This window comes from Balaenoptera acutorostrata, chromosome 5 (genome assembly GCF_949987535.1).
Source record: "Balaenoptera acutorostrata chromosome 5, mBalAcu1.1, whole genome shotgun sequence".
In the NCBI taxonomy this organism is placed as follows: domain Eukaryota; kingdom Metazoa; phylum Chordata; class Mammalia; order Artiodactyla; family Balaenopteridae; genus Balaenoptera; species Balaenoptera acutorostrata.
This window is the reverse complement of record NC_080068.1, coordinates 10,951,193-10,968,498: the sequence shown is the minus strand read 5'-3', so window position 1 is coordinate 10,968,498 and position 17,306 is coordinate 10,951,193. Positions and strand designations below refer to the sequence as shown.

At 38.8% G+C, this 17,306-nt stretch overlaps 2 protein-coding genes across 3 annotated transcripts in view; one reads left to right on the top strand and one right to left on the bottom strand.

Moving 5' to 3' along the window:
* The window catches only part of MMRN1 (multimerin 1), a 61,428-nt gene that overhangs the window by 16,018 nt on the left and 28,104 nt on the right, over window positions 1-17,306 (bottom strand). The window contains exons 4-6 of the mRNA XM_007184093.2: window positions 13,335-13,433; window positions 11,821-11,994; window positions 816-2,804 (exon numbers count right to left, since the gene is read on the bottom strand). Coding sequence (XP_007184155.2) covers window positions 816-2,804; window positions 11,821-11,994; window positions 13,335-13,433 — 2,262 coding nt within the window. The remainder of the gene's footprint in view (window positions 1-815; window positions 2,805-11,820; window positions 11,995-13,334; window positions 13,434-17,306) is intronic.
* LOC102997545 (ras-related protein Rab-5B-like) lies at window positions 5,660-6,325 on the top strand. Of its 2 annotated transcripts, XM_057546220.1 has the most exons (2): window positions 5,675-5,998; window positions 6,122-6,325. In XM_057546220.1, exons 1-2 carry the CDS (start codon window positions 5,675-5,677, stop codon window positions 6,320-6,322), a joined length of 525 nt encoding a protein of 174 aa, XP_057402203.1. In that variant the 3' UTR covers window positions 6,323-6,325. The 2 variants fall into 2 exon arrangements, with proteins under 2 accessions (XP_057402202.1, XP_057402203.1); XM_057546219.1 differs by having other exon boundaries at window positions 5,660-6,325.

The following is a 17,306-nucleotide window of genomic DNA, read 5'->3' as shown; positions in this document are numbered from 1 at the left end:
GATATTAGGAGGTGGGGCCTGTGGAGGTGCTTAGGAGATAAGGATGGAGCCCTCATGAATGGGATTAGTGTTCTTATAAAAGAGATGCCCCAGAGCTCCCTCACCCCTTCTGCCATGTGAGGACACAGCATGCAATTACTGGAACCAAGTGAACCAGGAAGAGGGCCCTCACCAGAATGTGACTATGTTGGCACCCTGATTTTGGACTTTCCAGTCTCTAAAACGTCGAGAAATAAATTTCTGTTGTTTCTAAGCTACCCAGTCTGTGGCGTTTTGTTAAAGCAGCCCAAAGGGACTAAGATACTTAGCTTGTCATTCAAGGCCTTCTGTGATCTGCCCAAACTGAATACCTGCTCACTGTACCTTCACTCAGCCAGACAGTCATTCAACAGATATTCACTGAGTTCCTATTGCATACTGACCCTTTGCCAGGTAACACCAAAAGGAATAGGATACAATCTGGTCTTACTCATCAGGGAGCTCATTGTCTAATAGCTTCCTTTAATTACACATGCAAAGAAAAATGTTCTACAAGGGCAAACTTGATTGTTTTATAGGGATCTTGTCAGAAAAAAAGTTAAGAAACATGTAGAAAAATATTTACACTCTAAACAGTTGTTTTGTATTGATGCCTGGTTTATATAGGATAAAATCAGATTCAAATAATATATCAGGGATCTTTGAATTTCTTAACTATTTACTCAAGTTTAAGTAAGTGCTCTTTATATCTTATGCTCTTGCTAAACCATACAGACCTACTAAACACCACTTAAATAGGAAAAGAGATTAAAAGTTATTTTTTAACAATAGCTTACCAGGAAGTAGAATGCTGTCTGTGTTTCTTTGGGTCCGGCCCATCAGGACAGTGGTCACATTCACTGTTGGTTTCTTAAGTGTATTGGGTTTCTTCAGCAATGGTTTTATTTGCTTCTGTGACTTGACAATATTTGCAAGACTACCAGACAATGATTGATTTATATACCGAGTTAAATTAGATAGGGCAATTTGAGTTTTCATTTCAATCACTGATTCCACAAATTCTGTCAGACCTTTCTGAAGAAGCTGAATATCTGGTAGGGAACCGTTTATCCTCTTGGGTATGGTAGCATTCAGTTCTGATATACTTGTAGAAGCATCATGACATATTGTTAAAGCTTCATAGAGAGTCTTGTTAAGTAAAGAGAAATTAATGGAAAGATGAATGGATTTTGCTTCCAGGGCTTTAAATCTGGAATTTAGTACCTGCAGTTGTAGAGCCTGGTCTCTCTCATTTGTAGCTACAAAGCCTTTTTTTAGTGAAACATAATAAGGTATGAGCGTCTTGGTCACTTTAGACTCAATGCCTTGCAACCGAGTTTCAAAATCTTTGGAAATTTTTGTGGCTGAGAGTATTTTTTCCTCCAAATGACTCATATTTTGCTGGTATTTTATCACTTGGGAAGTGGTTTCATTGATCATTTGAGAAATCTTTTGAAAGTTGGACAGACTTAGTTTTTCATCTTTAGGAATATATGCAAGGGCCTTGGCAACTTGCAGAACAAAGTTATATCTCTGATTGTCATTGACCAAAATCTCAATAGACTCATTCAAACGTTGGAATTGAGAAATAAATGTCAAAATAGTTTCCATATTTTGGATACATTTGTGATGGACCTCAGGATTATACTTTGTTGTATTTAAAGTCTCTTTTAGCATGTAGTTATCTTGAATGAAGTCAATGGCATTATTTATAATAGTTATTGTCTTATTTAGACCATCTTCCATTTCTAAGGCATGTTCATTGATGCGTCTGTCTAAGGAATCCCCACGACTCTGTACTTCATTTCTAAGTAAGTTGTATCTTTTTGTAAGTTCTTTGATAAGCAAATTTAGACTGTTAACAGCAGTAATCAAATTTTCCACTTTTTTCTTTGTAGCTACTACGTCTTTTGGTTGCTCATATGTCATTGTCTCCCTAAAGGGTACTCCCTGCTCGAGCAAGGGTTGAAGAATCTCCATATCGTAAGTCAAATCATTTAGTTGCTCATTCATTTTATCCATCTTATTGTCCATTGGAAAGAGAACCTCAACCAATGTTTGGTTTAAAACTTGTAAATTCTCTTCTGTGTCCTTAATTTGAAATTTAAAATCATCTCTGCACTTGGATAACATGTCTTCACATTCCTCCCTGACAGATTCTTTCTCCATCTCCAAAGCAAGGGTGAGATTGTTAATCTTGCTGTCTTGGGTGTGCAAATCATCGAACATATGCAGCAGCATCAAACCCTGCTTCTTTACAGTCTCATGTAGAGTAGACATGTATTCAGTGACGTTATCGCTAACTGATTCAGCGGCTGGAACACTCTTCTGATTTGATACTTGTACAGTTGATAAAAGATGCTCCTGCACGTCCTTCATTTTAGAAAGGGTCTTGTTGAGGGATTCATAATACAGAATGCTCCTTGAGCGCTCCTGTTCTAGAGCACCTTCTAAATGAGTCTGCTTTGCTTCTAGTTCTTTAATAGGCTTCTCACATGTAAAAGTCATTTCTTGTCTTACATTCACAATGCGATTTTTTAGATCCAGTATATCAGTCGAAGTGGGCCTATTTTCTTGCATTAAAACAGACTTTTGCTGGACTGCTACTGAAACCACGGTTTCATTAACTTGTCGAATTATCTGTCTGGTGTTTTCAAGGTCCTCCGAGAGAGTTGATACTGTCTTGAAGAGCTGCGCTATGGTCTCCTGCATGTCATTTTGAAAAATTTTAAATTGTTCTCTTACTATTTCTTTCACCAGATCATTAATGCTTTTGGATTTTAGACCTGGAGAAAGAAATAATAAACAACAATAAATGATACATGATTTTAATAATGTAAACTTGAGATAGTTCTAAAAAGATAAAAGTTTGAGACTAAACATTAATGACATGAAATAATAAAAATATCTCTTGACTACATTTACTTATGAAATTTAAAAAAATTACTAGAGTTCATATAAGGTGGTCACCCTCTTAACTGATAAGTCTGAGGGAAAAAATCAGTTGCTGGGAACATGCTAGAATCATAGAACTAAGGTTCTCTGGACAAAGGCATAAAGGAACTACTACCGACTTCAGTTAATACAGCCTTGTATGCAATGATTCTAGCCTTAGTCTTGTATAAAAATAAATGGTTTGGGGCTTTCTGCCTTAGTAAATAATACCTGATGTTAGCTCATGACTGTTTATTAGGTTTCTAGTACAGTTGACCCTTGAACATTGCAGGGATTGGAGTGCCGACCCTCTGCACAGCTAAAACTCCACATATAATTTATAGCTGGCCCTCCATTATATCCAAGGTTCCTCTGAATCCACAGTTCCACATCCTTAGATTCAACCGACTGTGGATTGTGTAGCGCTGTAGTATTTACCATTGAAAAAAGTCTGCTTATGTAAGTGGACCCAGGAGGTTCAAACCTATGTTGATCAAGGGTCAACTGTAATTAGGTTTCAGAACTTGTGTTTCGAGCTTATAAAATTTAATATATTGACTGCAGAGACGAAATTTAATGAGGTTCCCAGAGGAGGAACAATATGAAGTAATATTCACAAGATTCAACAATAGTTCATAATAACAATAAAATAAAAATAATGAGAGGTTTGAGGATCACAAAACTAAGTCAAATGACAGAAATTTAAGATCCACATTGACTCTCATAATATGACATTAATTTTTTAGGTGATTTTATTTATTTATTTTTAGTTTGATAATTCTTTTTTTAAATATTTCTATTGAAATATAGTGGATTTACAATATCATGACATTAATTCTTAACAAAAAGAGGAGAGGAAACTTGCCACTAATGAAGCACATACTAGTATCTCCCTTTAGAAAGAATAGAATGATCACGAGCCAGAATTATGGATAGTTATAAACGTAGCATTAGAAAAAAAAAAAAAGGAAAAAGAAAAAAAGGGTCTTGAACTATTCAGAACTACTTAGAACAGGAAATAAATATTCAAACATGTAAAAACAAAGAAACAAACCTGTTACATACAAAAACAGAAAACGGGAAAAATAAAACATGCTTGAGGCATATTTATAGTACATGGCAATGAAACAGATATAAATGGAAGATATGTTCATTCAAACATGTAGCCAATGTAGCCAATATCTATAAGGTAAAATACAGGCAACATAATACAAAGCATTTTAATCAGGAAGGTCTGTACAATGGGGTATTGTGAAGTAAATTATGGCTACTATGAAGTCTATTCAAGAAAGATGATTATAGGATAAAAATACATAGTCTCTACATGTCTCTATTTTGTAAGCAAGTTTTAAAAAGTGTTTAAGTTGCTTGAGAGACCTACATAAAACATATTGTGAAAGAGCAATTATACCAAATAGAATGATGTATTGCTTGAGGGTCTTGATACTAATTAATGTGGTACAAAGACAAAGCTGTGAATGGATAAATATTTCCTTGGAAATCCTAGACCTTAAAGATGCATGTTTTTAATTGATCTTTAAGGTCGATTTCCAGAGTACAAAAATTTATTTTACATTTCTAAACCTAGTGGAAACTGATATAAACTTAAAAGTCTAAAAACTATAAGTAAGTGAAAATCAACTTGTATGTAATAGAAAAAAATAATAAAAGCATGTGAAGTATGAAATAGTAATCAGTGACACACAGCACCAAAGTACTAAGGAAAGGCTTAGAAAAGATTAAATAGCTGCAGTTAAGATAAATTATACTGAAACAGTCCTAACTTTTGCATTTACTAACATGAATAATCATACCAAGAAAGGTTTTAAAGTATTTTTATTTTCTAAATTTTACTCAGCATTTGACATGTCACTCATTTATGCAACAAATCTTCGCTGAGTACATTCTAGATGCTACACAGAAGATGAAATTTGGAAAATTAGATTTTATACTTAGAATATATTAGCTTCACTGAGTATAAGGCACTACTTAATAGCAAAGTTATTATTTATTTATTTATTTTTTATAGCAAAGTTATTTTTATTGCACTTTCTACAGGATCATTTAGTCATTTCCTGTTAGTTAAGATTGTCTTTAATTCTCATGACAAAAACAACTAGATGAAACACAATAAAATAATTAAGTTTAGGAATCAGACTTCCCTAGGATTTATAACCTCATAATTTTGGCTTAAAATGTTCTTCAAGATTGACAAGGTAAAATAAAACTTAAGCGTAATTAAATGAATTAGTTAATTGTGGACAATAACAACAGATTTTAAGCTTCAGCAAGAGAAAAACTACATGACCTGAAAGTCAGAAAAAGAATGACAATAGGCGAAAACACTGAAACAGGTAAAATTCAGTACAGAACCGTGATCAAATTAATTAGGAAAAAAAGTAAACAATCAAAGTAAAAATTAGAAGGTACTCTCATGCTTTAAAACTTCAATGGAGGCTGGGGCCCTGCCCCAGGGCGAGGAGGAGGAGGAGGAGGGGGAGGGGAAGGGGGTGGGGCAGGGGGAGGAGAAGGGGGAGGGGAGGGGAGGGGGAGGGGGAGGGGTTTGGCTGAGCTGCAGACACAGGCTCGGGCCCCACCGGGGAGACGGAGCCCCAGGACTGTTGAAGCCTGGAAGTCCCCGCCCTCCCTCCTCCCCTTCCCCCCCTCCCCCCTCTGCCGCTTTGTGGCATCCCCCTCCCTTTCCCACTCTTATAATCTAGCCATGACTAGCAGAAGCACAGCCAGGCCCAGTGGGCAGCCCCAGGCCAGCAAAATATGCCAGTTCAAACTGGTCCTGCTGGGTGAGTCTGCAGTGGGGAAGTCTAGCCTGGAATTACGTTTTGTCAAAGGACAGTTCCACGAGTACCAGGAGAGCGTCACTGGAGCGGCCTTCCTCACCCAGTCGGTTTGTCTAGATGACACAACAGTCAAGTCTGAGATCTGGGACACAGCGGGGCAGGAGCGATACCATAGCTTGGCCCCCGTGTACTACAGAGGTGCCCAAGCTGCAACTGTGGTTCATGACAGTACTCATCAGGAAACCTTGGCCCGAGCAAAGACATGGGTAAAGGAACTACAGCGACAGGCCAGTCCTAGCATCGTTATTGCCCTGGCGGGGAACGAAGCTGACCTGGCCAACAAGCGCGTGGCGGAGTACGAAGAGGCCCAGGTGTGTGCTGAGGACGACAGCTTATTGTTTATGGAGACTTCAGCCAAGACAGCTAAGAATGTGAACGATCTCTTCCTGGCAATAGCTAAGAAGTTGCCAAAGAGTGAACCCCAGGATCTGGGGGGTGCAGCAGGCCGAAGCCGGGGTGTGGATCTCCACGAGCAGTCCCAGCAGAACAAGAGCCAGTGTTGCAGCACCTGAGGGCGTGGCTAGCAGTGAACAAGTATGGAGCTAGCATGAGAGCCAAGAAATAACCTCCATCCCCATCGCTCAGCACACAGCCCCTACGGTAACAGCACACGGGGCCCTGGCTCCCAAGGGCTGCCTCTTGACAGCTCCGTCACGGCACTTTGTAACGCTTCAGCAACAACACCAGGCAGCTGTTGCCACTGACCTCCTACCCCTACTCCGGGCTTGGGGGTCAGATCCCCCAGGACTTACCTTCCAAAGCAAACTTTCTTCACTTTGTATTATAGGTGCAAGACAGTGACCTACTTCTCTTTCCTCCTCCTCCTCGTCCCCATTTTTTTCAGAAAACTTTTTTTTGTCTCCCACCCCTTCCCCTTCTGCTTTTGGTCAGTCTTTGTTCTTGATCCCCTATTTCTTCCCCTCCCTGGGATGGAGAAGGTGGTGAACCCAGGAACTGAGGAAGGAGGTTTCCAGTTCAGTCACATTAGGGGCCCTGGGGGAAAGTAAGCCTCAGAGCAGAGGGGAGTAAGGAAACATTTCCTTTCTGTTTTTATTTGGTTGGAGCTTCTCATATTTGAAAGCACTGAGTTGGCCTTGTGGAGGGAGTTTCTAGGTAGAGGTGAGAACGGGAAGGCACGCTGTCAGGTGCCAGACTGGAGTCTTGTTAGCTAACTGGGCAGAGGCGGAGATGCAGTGTCATCTGTGGCTCAGGAACTCGTCCAAGGCTTACCTTCCCCTCACCCAGCCTCTTAGGTAGCTTCTCCCCCACCGTGGGGGAGACTCTGGACCCCAGAGTCCTCCAAAGAATCTTCACAGTAGAGGCAAAGATGCACGCATCTAAAAATCGTATATGTTCTGGTATAATGTTATAAGTCATAATCCTAGTTATTACTTTAAAATGTATATCTCAGAAATAACTAATTTTCTTGTCAACTGCATTATTATGAACTTTCATCAAATCTTTAACCGTGGTCATTTTTAAGCCTTTTGTCATTTACAGACAGTTCTGGGTGTACTCTGATGCTTTTGCAAATATGTTCCTATAAAAGGCTTTCATCTTCAAGAAATTCATGGAAAAGACTCTGACGAGTACAGGTTTCTGGTAACTGACTGTACTGCTGAACCGAATGAATAAGCATTTTCAGAACTCTAATGAAAAACTGATGAACTCATAAAAGTGCTAACAAAAGATCAAGATGAAAAAAAAAATTAATTACATGGGACTGAGTGAACTGATGAGAATGAGTATAATTTTTGTGACTTTCTGTCTAAATTAAAAAAAAAAAAATCCCACAAGGACTCAGAGGCAAAGAATATACAAATCAATTTTCACTGCAAAGTAAAGGAGCTGTTACAGTGGAGGATTACTGGACTGAATGTCAATATTATGACATAGTATGAGTGTGTTTCATGTTTGGTAATTGCAATCATTGTTGCTTTTGTTGTGGTCATCCATGTACAATGCTTGGTGTCAGTCTATCTCTTGTAAAAATAAAATACAGTGTGTGTGTGTGAAAAAAAAAAAAAAAGATGCGTGCATCTTTGGCTCTACTGTGATCTAAATGGAGGGACCAGTTTCTGATACCCATCCTCTGACTTACACATATGCATTTTTTTCTCTCTGGCCCTCAGATGGCCTCAGCCCCAGACACTATATCCCCCCCTGCAGTTTGCACTTTAATTGATGGTAGTTCAGTTGTGATACTGTTTTATGGGGGTTTTGATTGATTTACCTGCCCTCTTAACTTTTTAATTAAGTGGAATCCGAGGTGTATATGAGGTTTGGGTAGGGGCTGTAGAGAATAGTACCGGTGGCAGCTACTCTAGCTCAATCTCCCCTGCTAGCTTCCTCCAACTCTGATTCTTACTTCACCTATATTCTGGCCAGCCTAACTCTTGGGTGTAGGTTTACCTTTCCTGGGGAATTAACCGAGCAACTGGAGAGCAGTCTCAGGCTAGCACAGGCTGTAGGGGAGTCAAGAGGAGTCAGCAAGAGGGAGGAGTTTTCTGTCCTTTCCCAGGGTTCCCATTCAATTTGTCTTTTCTACATCCCTGTAAATAGGTATGATGTTTATTCCCACTGTACAGTCTGTCCTGACCCCACCTCCCATCAGGCCCTATATCTTTTCTCCTTTGTTAGTGTCTTCAGTTTGGTCCCTCCATGCTTACCCCCCAAACCCATCCCCCATGCAACCAGTGGTTTAATCCACGTACCACTAGGGGGGTAGTACCACAGAAGCCTACTTGTGGCCCCCTAGTATCATAACACCTGTTCCTGTGGACAGGGAACGACTGGCACTGAAGGTCCCTCACAACTGTCTCACATCACCAGAGGACGCTGGTCCTTTCTAAATCTGTAGTCTCTCTTCACATCCCTCATCAGGTATTTTCAGATGTCTTTGGGAAGCCATCAAGGCAAGAGAGAACTCTAAATCCCTTCTTGTTCTAGCCCAGGGTTTTGAGGAAATTGGAGGAAATAAGATAGGAGAGGCCATGGTGACCTAGGATTGGAACCTTTCTGCCCTTTTGGCTTGCAGACTGCCTCCTGTCCCAGAGAAGCTGCGAAATCCATGAAGCTGAGATTCTGAAGGACCCAGCTTAGGTTCTTCCACTTACACCTAAATTCCCTTCCTTTACCAGGGGCAGCCTTAGTTCCCATGGCCCTGAAACACATACACATTTTCCCTCCTTTTCCCAGCACCCACTAGCCCCCCAGAGCAGCCAGTGCATCCTTACAAGTGGAAGAACTACAACGGCTCCCTTAAGTTTCTTAGAAATGAAGTTCTTTGTCTGTGTAGTTTTCCCCATGGAGCAGTAGTGAAGCTGTTTCATTGCCTTGGGGCTGGGAAACCATTTCTCCAGGCTTCTTCTCCCCTCCCCTGCCCCCCTTAGGAACAGGATTGGCCTTAGCTTCTGGGCCTATCTGCTGCCTTCCTTCTACTTCCTATTAGCTCTTCTGCTTTCCTTTGAGCTCTGTTGGGCTTAGGGAATCTTAGTTTTTATTTCCCAGCTCTTCACTTTTTTCTTCTGATCATTTTTTTTTTTTTAAGGGTGGGTATCTTTTTTCTTTTTTGGCTTCTAAGAAAGCATTTGCCTTTTTTCCCCTTTCTTCCTCTCCCAACATAACAATCATGGTAACAGAATGCGACTGCTGATTTACCGATGTATTTAATGTAAGTAAAAAAGGAGAAAAAAAAAAAAAAACTTCAATGGAAAACTACATTGGGCAAAGGGTAAAAATCACAGCAGTGTCTGAAAAGGAATCAGATTATTAGCTTAAAAGCTTGTTTCAGGAAAACACGCTTTTCAGATAATATTTCTGTAATTTGTTACTAAAGAAACAACTGTGCAAGAATCTGATTTTGCAAAGATACATCAAAGTGCTTTATGTCAATATACGAGTGGGTACATCATTTGAACTCTATTTGATTCTGTTTCATGTGACTCATGTGCTTCTACTTCCTAAACGATTTGATATTGTATTTGGTAACAACAGATATATTTGATATCCGACACTTGGGCATGTCCCTTCTGTGGTTGTGAATGCATGGCCTATTCATAAGATTCAGATACTTCTTAAGGTGTTGGGACATTTGATTTTGAACAGTTTCGCTGGCTACTAGCAGATGAAGCAGTGCTTCTCAACTTGGATGTAGAGTAAGCGAGAGAAGGGGTCGTGGTTTTAGGAAAGCACAGTACCTTGGGGGTGAATTTAGTTTTTGTTTCCTGTATAAACATTCATTAAGTACAAGCCATCTGGTTCTCATAATTGACTGTGCTCAGTACATGATTAACGTGTCCTGTTGAAGAGGGAATACTGTTGTTGTTGTTGCTATGAGTGTGTATTTTTTCCCATGTCAGGGTCAGAATTTTTGTTAGTAGGTTCACAAAAAGCTGTTGACAGGCCTAATTCTCTCAGGTTATGATAACCAAATTTTGCTAAACAAATTGCATTACTATGGTTATAGTCAATTATGTACTCTTCCTATTTGACTTCTTTCTCATGCTCACTTCAGGGAAAATACATTCCTCTCTCATGCTTGCCATGGGTAAGTTTTAGCCATAGGGAGCATGCCAGAAATGTAGGACAGAGTCTTTCTTTCAGTTGGTTAATAGCACCAATAATTTACATGATTAAAAAAAATCATGATTGCTCTGTACTGGTAAAGGATATGGAAATCACCTTTTTATTTCTTTTACCTGTGAACCACATAAAATAGAGAAAAAATAACTTGTGAGTGATAGAAATGGGGTGTACAGTGAGTATGTTTTATGTATAAAACAAAGTGAAAGGGACCAATAATCCTGAGACTTGGGAACAAACAATAAGCCCAGTGAATTGAGATGCTCCTAGTAACCAAAATACTTGTCTAGAATATCTGTGCCCTACCTGAAACCTCTGCCGAATTAACTCTTCCTGATCCATTATCAGTTGAGGTGGTTTTTCTTTGCAGAAACCTTCCCTGAAGTCTAAGACTGGATTTATTGAAACTATCAAGGGGTCCCACTGTATTGTACATAACTCTCCCATAGCAATTACTCACTATATATTCAGCATAAGTCTCTCTGGTAGGCAGAAAAACGCTGCCCCACCTAAGATGTTCACACCCTAATTCCCTTAACCTGTGAATATGTTACCTTCCATGGCACAAGGGCCTCGACATATGTGATTAAGGTTAAGAACCTTGAAATGAGGAGATTACCCCGGATTATCCAGATAGGTCCAATGTAATCATATGAGTCCTTAAAGAGGAAGAAGAAGGCAGAAGAGTGGGTCTGAGAGCTGCCATGAGGGCTCAACAAGGGCACAAGCGAAGAAATGCAGTGGCTTCCAGAAGCTGGGAAAAAGCCAGCTTACAGTCATCAAGAAAATGGAACCTCAGTCCTACAACCGCAAGAAAATGAATTCTGACAACTCAGATTAGCAGGAAATGTATCATCCTGTAGATCCTCCAGAAAGGAACACAGTCTGCTATTTTAAGAGCACAAAATTCAGGCAAAACTGACTCACATTTCTATGAATAACAACCTGATATGTTTTAGAATATATTTTATTGATTATATTCCATGAGTGAGATACTTTCTGGGATAATAATGCACTTTAGATTTATCCTCACTATCTTCATCAACATTAAGATAACCATGGATCTAGCTGTCCCTGATAATCATCCCTTAACCTCATCTTTATCTTGAGCTGTGAACCACAATGGAAGCAGATTAAATATGGCTCATTTTAACTGTAAAGGAATACAAGTTAGACTGTAACTAGGTACATAATGTCAATAAGTCAGATGAAATATTCAGTCAAAAAGTTGACTATATTAGTAAAAAATATTTAGATGCTTTGAGTTATTTCAGAAATAGAGGGATTTAAAAGTATCTTATTCAAAAAAAATCGTAGACTTCTCTATCACCCAATCTAAAGCAAAGATCCCAAAATGATGTGAGAAAAGATAAATGAGTCATTTGCTGTTTGCCTCAACTGAATGAATAATTTATTTTACTTTTACCTTTTAGAAAAGATTGAAATTCCCTGCCTTTATCTTCACTGATTTTCCCTTCTAGTGAGGAGGATGTGTTCCTTATATCACTCACGGCTGAAGAAATATTGTCAATCTTCTTCTGCAGAAGGGTCAGTTTCATTGCCTGGTAGTTCAGCTGGTCTGTCATTTTCTGTGTCACTGCTGCATATAGAAGAAGAGAAAATAGGAAACGTTTAAAAGTACATATTTAAAAACCACTCAGATTTCATGATAGATTGAAGGGTAATTCAAATAAGCCATGTTTGCACTTCATATTTGAAAATATAGATTACATGCACTTAGCAAATGGCATCCTGACTTTTATACTAATATTTAGCGGTAGAAATTTGTAAAAAGCATTCTAATATCTTAGATTTCTAAAATGTTTTAACTTTGTCCAGAATTTTCAGTCTCTCTTTTGCTAACCTTAAAGAGTTGTTGTTAAACTCTCAATAGATGAGGAAATTGAGGGTCAGAAAACTGAAATACCTTGCTTGAGGTTACAGAGCTAATGCTTTATCTTCTGCTTTCAAATCCAATGCTCCAGCATTAAATAGGTGTAACCATATATATATACACACACACATATGTATATATACTACATGTATATATGTAGTTTGTATCTATATTCTGAGAATTTTATTCTTTACTGAGGTATTCTTTAGAGAGATAAAGAGATTCAGAATTTGGTTAGAATCACTTTATAAAGCAATGATACTTTCCATGCCATTACACATGCGTTTCAGTAATTCAAGGAGGATTTTATGGTATCTTGTGAAAATACTGAATTTCAATCCCTTAAAAAAATTTGAGTACAGATCCTAATCTATATTCACCTGCTTTCTTAAAGAGATCCCCTTAAATCAGATTTCTCAATTTGGGTGCCTTATTTTGTATGACAAGATATATGCCAAACATAGTGAGATGTTTTTAGCAGTAACCCACTTTATGTTTCTAAGAGATGAGGTTAAGTCTAAAAGGAATGGTAAAATATTTATGATCAGAAAGATGAGAAAATATGTAATGTGCCAACTTTAGATCAACACGAGGTTCTTGTTGATTCTGAGCCACATTCTTTGCCCTAGTCAGTGAGCAATACCCCTTAGTGATCTCTTCTCAACCAAGGGAAGGGAGCTTTCTTAGCTCCCTTAAAATGATCCAGTCCTCCCATCTATGTCAAGGTTCTTCCATAACTGTACTCTTTGCAGGACAAAAGTCTGATTTAATTTTGGAAACCTGTGATTTCCTTACAACCTAGTATGACAGCATGTTTATTCTCCTTCTGTGTCTGCACACAGAGCTCCAATAATTACACATGTTCCCTTCAGGCTGGGAACCTGCAGCTCACCCAGTTTCTCCCAACATGCAAACAGCAAAGGATCGAGAGGTATGTTAATGTCACCATCAAACGTTTGACAACCAACTGATGTTTTGTTTGGCAGTCATCACAAATAGTGTTGACAATGATTGGGGTAGGGATGGCAGTAATTAGAGTCTGTGACCTGGGTCACCACAGTCTTGCTGCTGCTCGGGCGTCCCTCTGCCACCTGCGGCGTGACTCTCAGCCTGGTTACTGTGTATCAGCTGCTGTTGTTGCTGGGCTAGACGGAAGCAAAAAGAGAAGAGACGGAGTTAAGCACAGGGACCGCCTCATTTTCTCCAGTCCTGAGCAGCAATATGGCTGACGTGCCTTTTCCCGTGCACGGAAGCTTGATGGTCAGCGATGATTGCAGAATAAGAGGCTCCGCCCCCATCCACAGGGTGATGTGCTCCCACATTGGTGTTGGAAGTGCAAGACCCTAGTTCTGCTTGGAAAAAATAAAACTATTCAGGTTTCCTTTTAGGTGAAAATGGGTGGTAGCCGTGTAAACCGGGGTGTGTAAACTGCCAGCATGATTGAGAGGAACCTTAAAATCAGCTGTGTTAAAAGCTAGAGCAGCTTTCTAAGTGGGCTGTCACACAGATGGCTTGTTTAACAATGCAGTTTCCAACTGGTGGCCACTTGGAAGTAAGGGAGAGCTACAGGGTCTTTACTAAAAGAATACCTGCGTAATAGTGCCGCTTAAATGGGCTGTTCCCAGATTTTTAAGAAATACATAGGCTCAAAACATAAGGACTGCATGTAAAAGTAAACCATTATAGGGCATGTCTCGAGGGGATCAACCTGTAAAGTCAGTGAAATTTCAGAAAAATAGAAATTCTTTTTTTTTTTTTTATTGATTTTTTGAATGAGAGGCAAGTTAATTGTAAATTTGAGTACATAGACTTTTTAAACTTTTTTTTTTTTTTTTAATTTTATAGCTACTTTATTTATTTATTTATTTTATTTTTGGCTGTGTTGGGTCTTCGGTTCGTGCGAGGGCTTTCTCCAGTTGCGGCAAGCGGGGGCCACTCTTCATTGCGGTGCGGGGACCGCTCTTCATCGCGGTGCGCGGGCCTTTCACTTATCGCGGCCCCTCCCGTTGCGGGGCACAGGCTCCAGACGCGCAAGCTCAGTAGCTGTGGCTCACGGGCCCAGCTGCTCCGTGGCATGTGGGATCTTCCCAGACCAGGGCTCGAACCCGTGTCCCCTGCATTAGCAGGCAGATTCTCAACCACTGCGCCACCAGGGAAGCCCCAGAAATTCTTATAAAATAAATTTACTCTATTAAAGAATTGCTTCTCATTTCCCGTGAATCAAGTAATATTTTAAATGGCAATATAATTTTTCATTGGGGAAAACAATTTAGAGGGAAGATTTATTAAACATGTTGAACACATCAAGTAATGTATGTCTGTAATTTGCAGACTTCTAAAGAACAAATTTATTCATGGAAGTCTGCATATCAGACGTGAGAAAACAAGCGTTTGGTGTCTGACTGTGCTTCTTCCCATGTGAAATTATGTACCAATGAAACTGCACCTCTGGCACATGTTATGCTCCCTAAGGCATATGTGGCTGGGACAATAATACTAAAGCATCTCTACTCCATAGAAAACATATTTGCCACTAATTTGAGTTAGTCTCTGTTGTTAGATTGAATTTTGCATTGCTTTCTTCAGGGCATTGAGCTAAATTAATGAATCTCCATTCATGTCCAAGGTTTTTGCTTTGATTTTGTTTCTTCTTTTTCTCCACTGCATAATAGATGGTCCTGCATAACTGTTGATTTATTTGGTGGAAGAAGACAATCTGTAGCTTGGGGAAAAGTGTATGTATTTGAGGGCTGCAGTAGATGGTGAAAAGTATTAAATGTCTGCTAGATCCTAGTAATAAAGTTCTTATAGCCCAAATTCAAATTAATTCATACAAATATATCTGCTAAATAATTGTATGGTTTTTAAAATCAAGGTTCCTGCTTAGATGATGTAATAAAGCATTTTCCTGGCAGCTAAAATCTATCTACCCAGGAGGGTTACCAGAGAGTAAAGCAATGATTCTCAAACCAGGGTCTCTGAATCAGTATCAGCATCACCTGGGAACTTTTAAAAATACAACTTCTGGGCCCCATCCCAGACCTGCTAATTTAAGAAACTCTGGAGTGAGGCAGCAATGTGTGCTTTAACAAGCTCTCCAGCTGATTCCAATGCACACTAAAGTTTGAGAACCACTGGAGTAGAGCATCAAGATAGATCTTCCTTAGCAACTTCCCACCTCGCTACCTTCCCTGTTTCTCTTAGCAGTGGAAGAGTGTTCAGGATACAGACTTGTTAAGTATTACAGCAAAAGGAACAGGTGGATTTAACAGAATGAACAATTGGTCTTTTCATTTTTTTACTGCTTACCTTTCTGAGCTAGATCATAGGAAAACAAAAAGGGCTGGTTCATTGAAATGCATACCACGACTTGGTAGGCAGAAGACTTTGTTAGGAAGCAATGTGTAATTATGGTAAAAACAAAGACCATATTGTTTTGTGACATACAAACAAGGTTGCTCTTCAAATGTCTTTTTCTATCATTAACTTTTAATCCATATTATGTTTTTGCTTTTTTTTTTACGTTTCTTTAGAATAGTGGTTTTTCATCATGGGTGGAAATCAGAAGCATCTGTTAACTTTGAGACACTAAGTGTCAATGTTCTGTCCATCCCCCTCCCACCGATCTGAAGATTATGATTCAGTAACTCTGTTCTGGGGAATTGAGCTTGTGTGTACAGAGTTTTTTAAACTCTGCAGGCGATTTCGATGCATGACCCTGGTTAAGAAGCACTAATTTAGAACAAATTTCAAAATTTTCTAATTCTAATAAGTAAATTCAATGGTGTAAGGCAGAAAATACCAGATGTTTAAGTTAAAAATTGCAATCCAGAAATTGATCTTCAGAGATTTTTCAACAGCCGTAAGTGCTTGTTGATAGCAAGAGCATATGTTAAAGACTTGGTTTATTAAAACTCTAGTGAATAAAGACCTTTAGTCTCCTACCATTCCATAGAGAAGCAGGTCTTTACAAGGAGAAAGTGAAGTGGGGTGGATGTGGAGGATGATTGTCACATTTCCCAACTCCCTAGTATAGATGATATTATTCTCTCTGTCGTTAGGACACAAGATCCCTGAGGAGGCACTCCTAAGCATGGATGCATGTGAAGTGTTTGAGCCACCTCCCCAGCAATCAGATCTAGAGTCCACTTACAATTTTAGAATGTCTCAGAAATAAAAGGGCCTTTCCACTCACAACCTAGGCTATAGCTCCTCACTCCCACCTGGTAACATTCCACATACCCCAACTCCAAAGCTGTATTTAGTCAGTATGCACCAATGTGACCTAGCAATTATTAAAATACTGAAATACAGCCATACCTATTGGCAAATATATAATGATAAATTGTAATAACTGATAAAATTAATTATAAAAATCAAAATATTAACTTATCCCATTAATGGTGGATACATGATAAAGATAAAAGATATATCTTATAGGATACATGATAAATGTATGGAATTCCTATTATAATAACATCCGAGAACCGTTTTTCAGAGCTAGCAGTTTGTTGGGCCCGTTTCATGCACTACATAGATCTTATGAAACATTCTATGTTTTGGCAGAATCATCAGTTTATCATTATGTGTGATTTATGTAGTAGTTAGAATTTCCAAATTGTTTGGTACTTACTTTAGTTTACTTGCTAGTACTAATTGTCCTCAGCACGTAATTTTTGCTAAATATTATTAAAGAATTTATAATCAATTATTGAAAACACTGGAAGAGACAAAAGTTTAAATTTTCAAAGTACTTCTTTTAGATACCATGAGTTGGAATTTTTTGAATCTGAGAAAAAAACAGAAATGTTTTCAATAATAAACCTAGTCCTGGATTCTCTAATATACAGTGCAAAAATCAGTTAGCCTGGGACATCTTTTGATATATAAACTATCAAAGTCAAAAATATCAAATCAATATCAAAAACTCAATTCAATTTAAAACGTAATTTGTATTTTTGAAATAAAATCAACTTGATTTTCAATAAAAATTAGTGGACTATTTTTACTTAATATAT

Bases quoted from the DNA above. Each gene is read 5' to 3' on its own strand.
- LOC102997545 (XM_057546219.1), top strand. From the start codon at position 5,675: ATGACTAGCAGAAGCACAGCCAGGCCCAGTGGGCAGCCCCAGGCCAGC.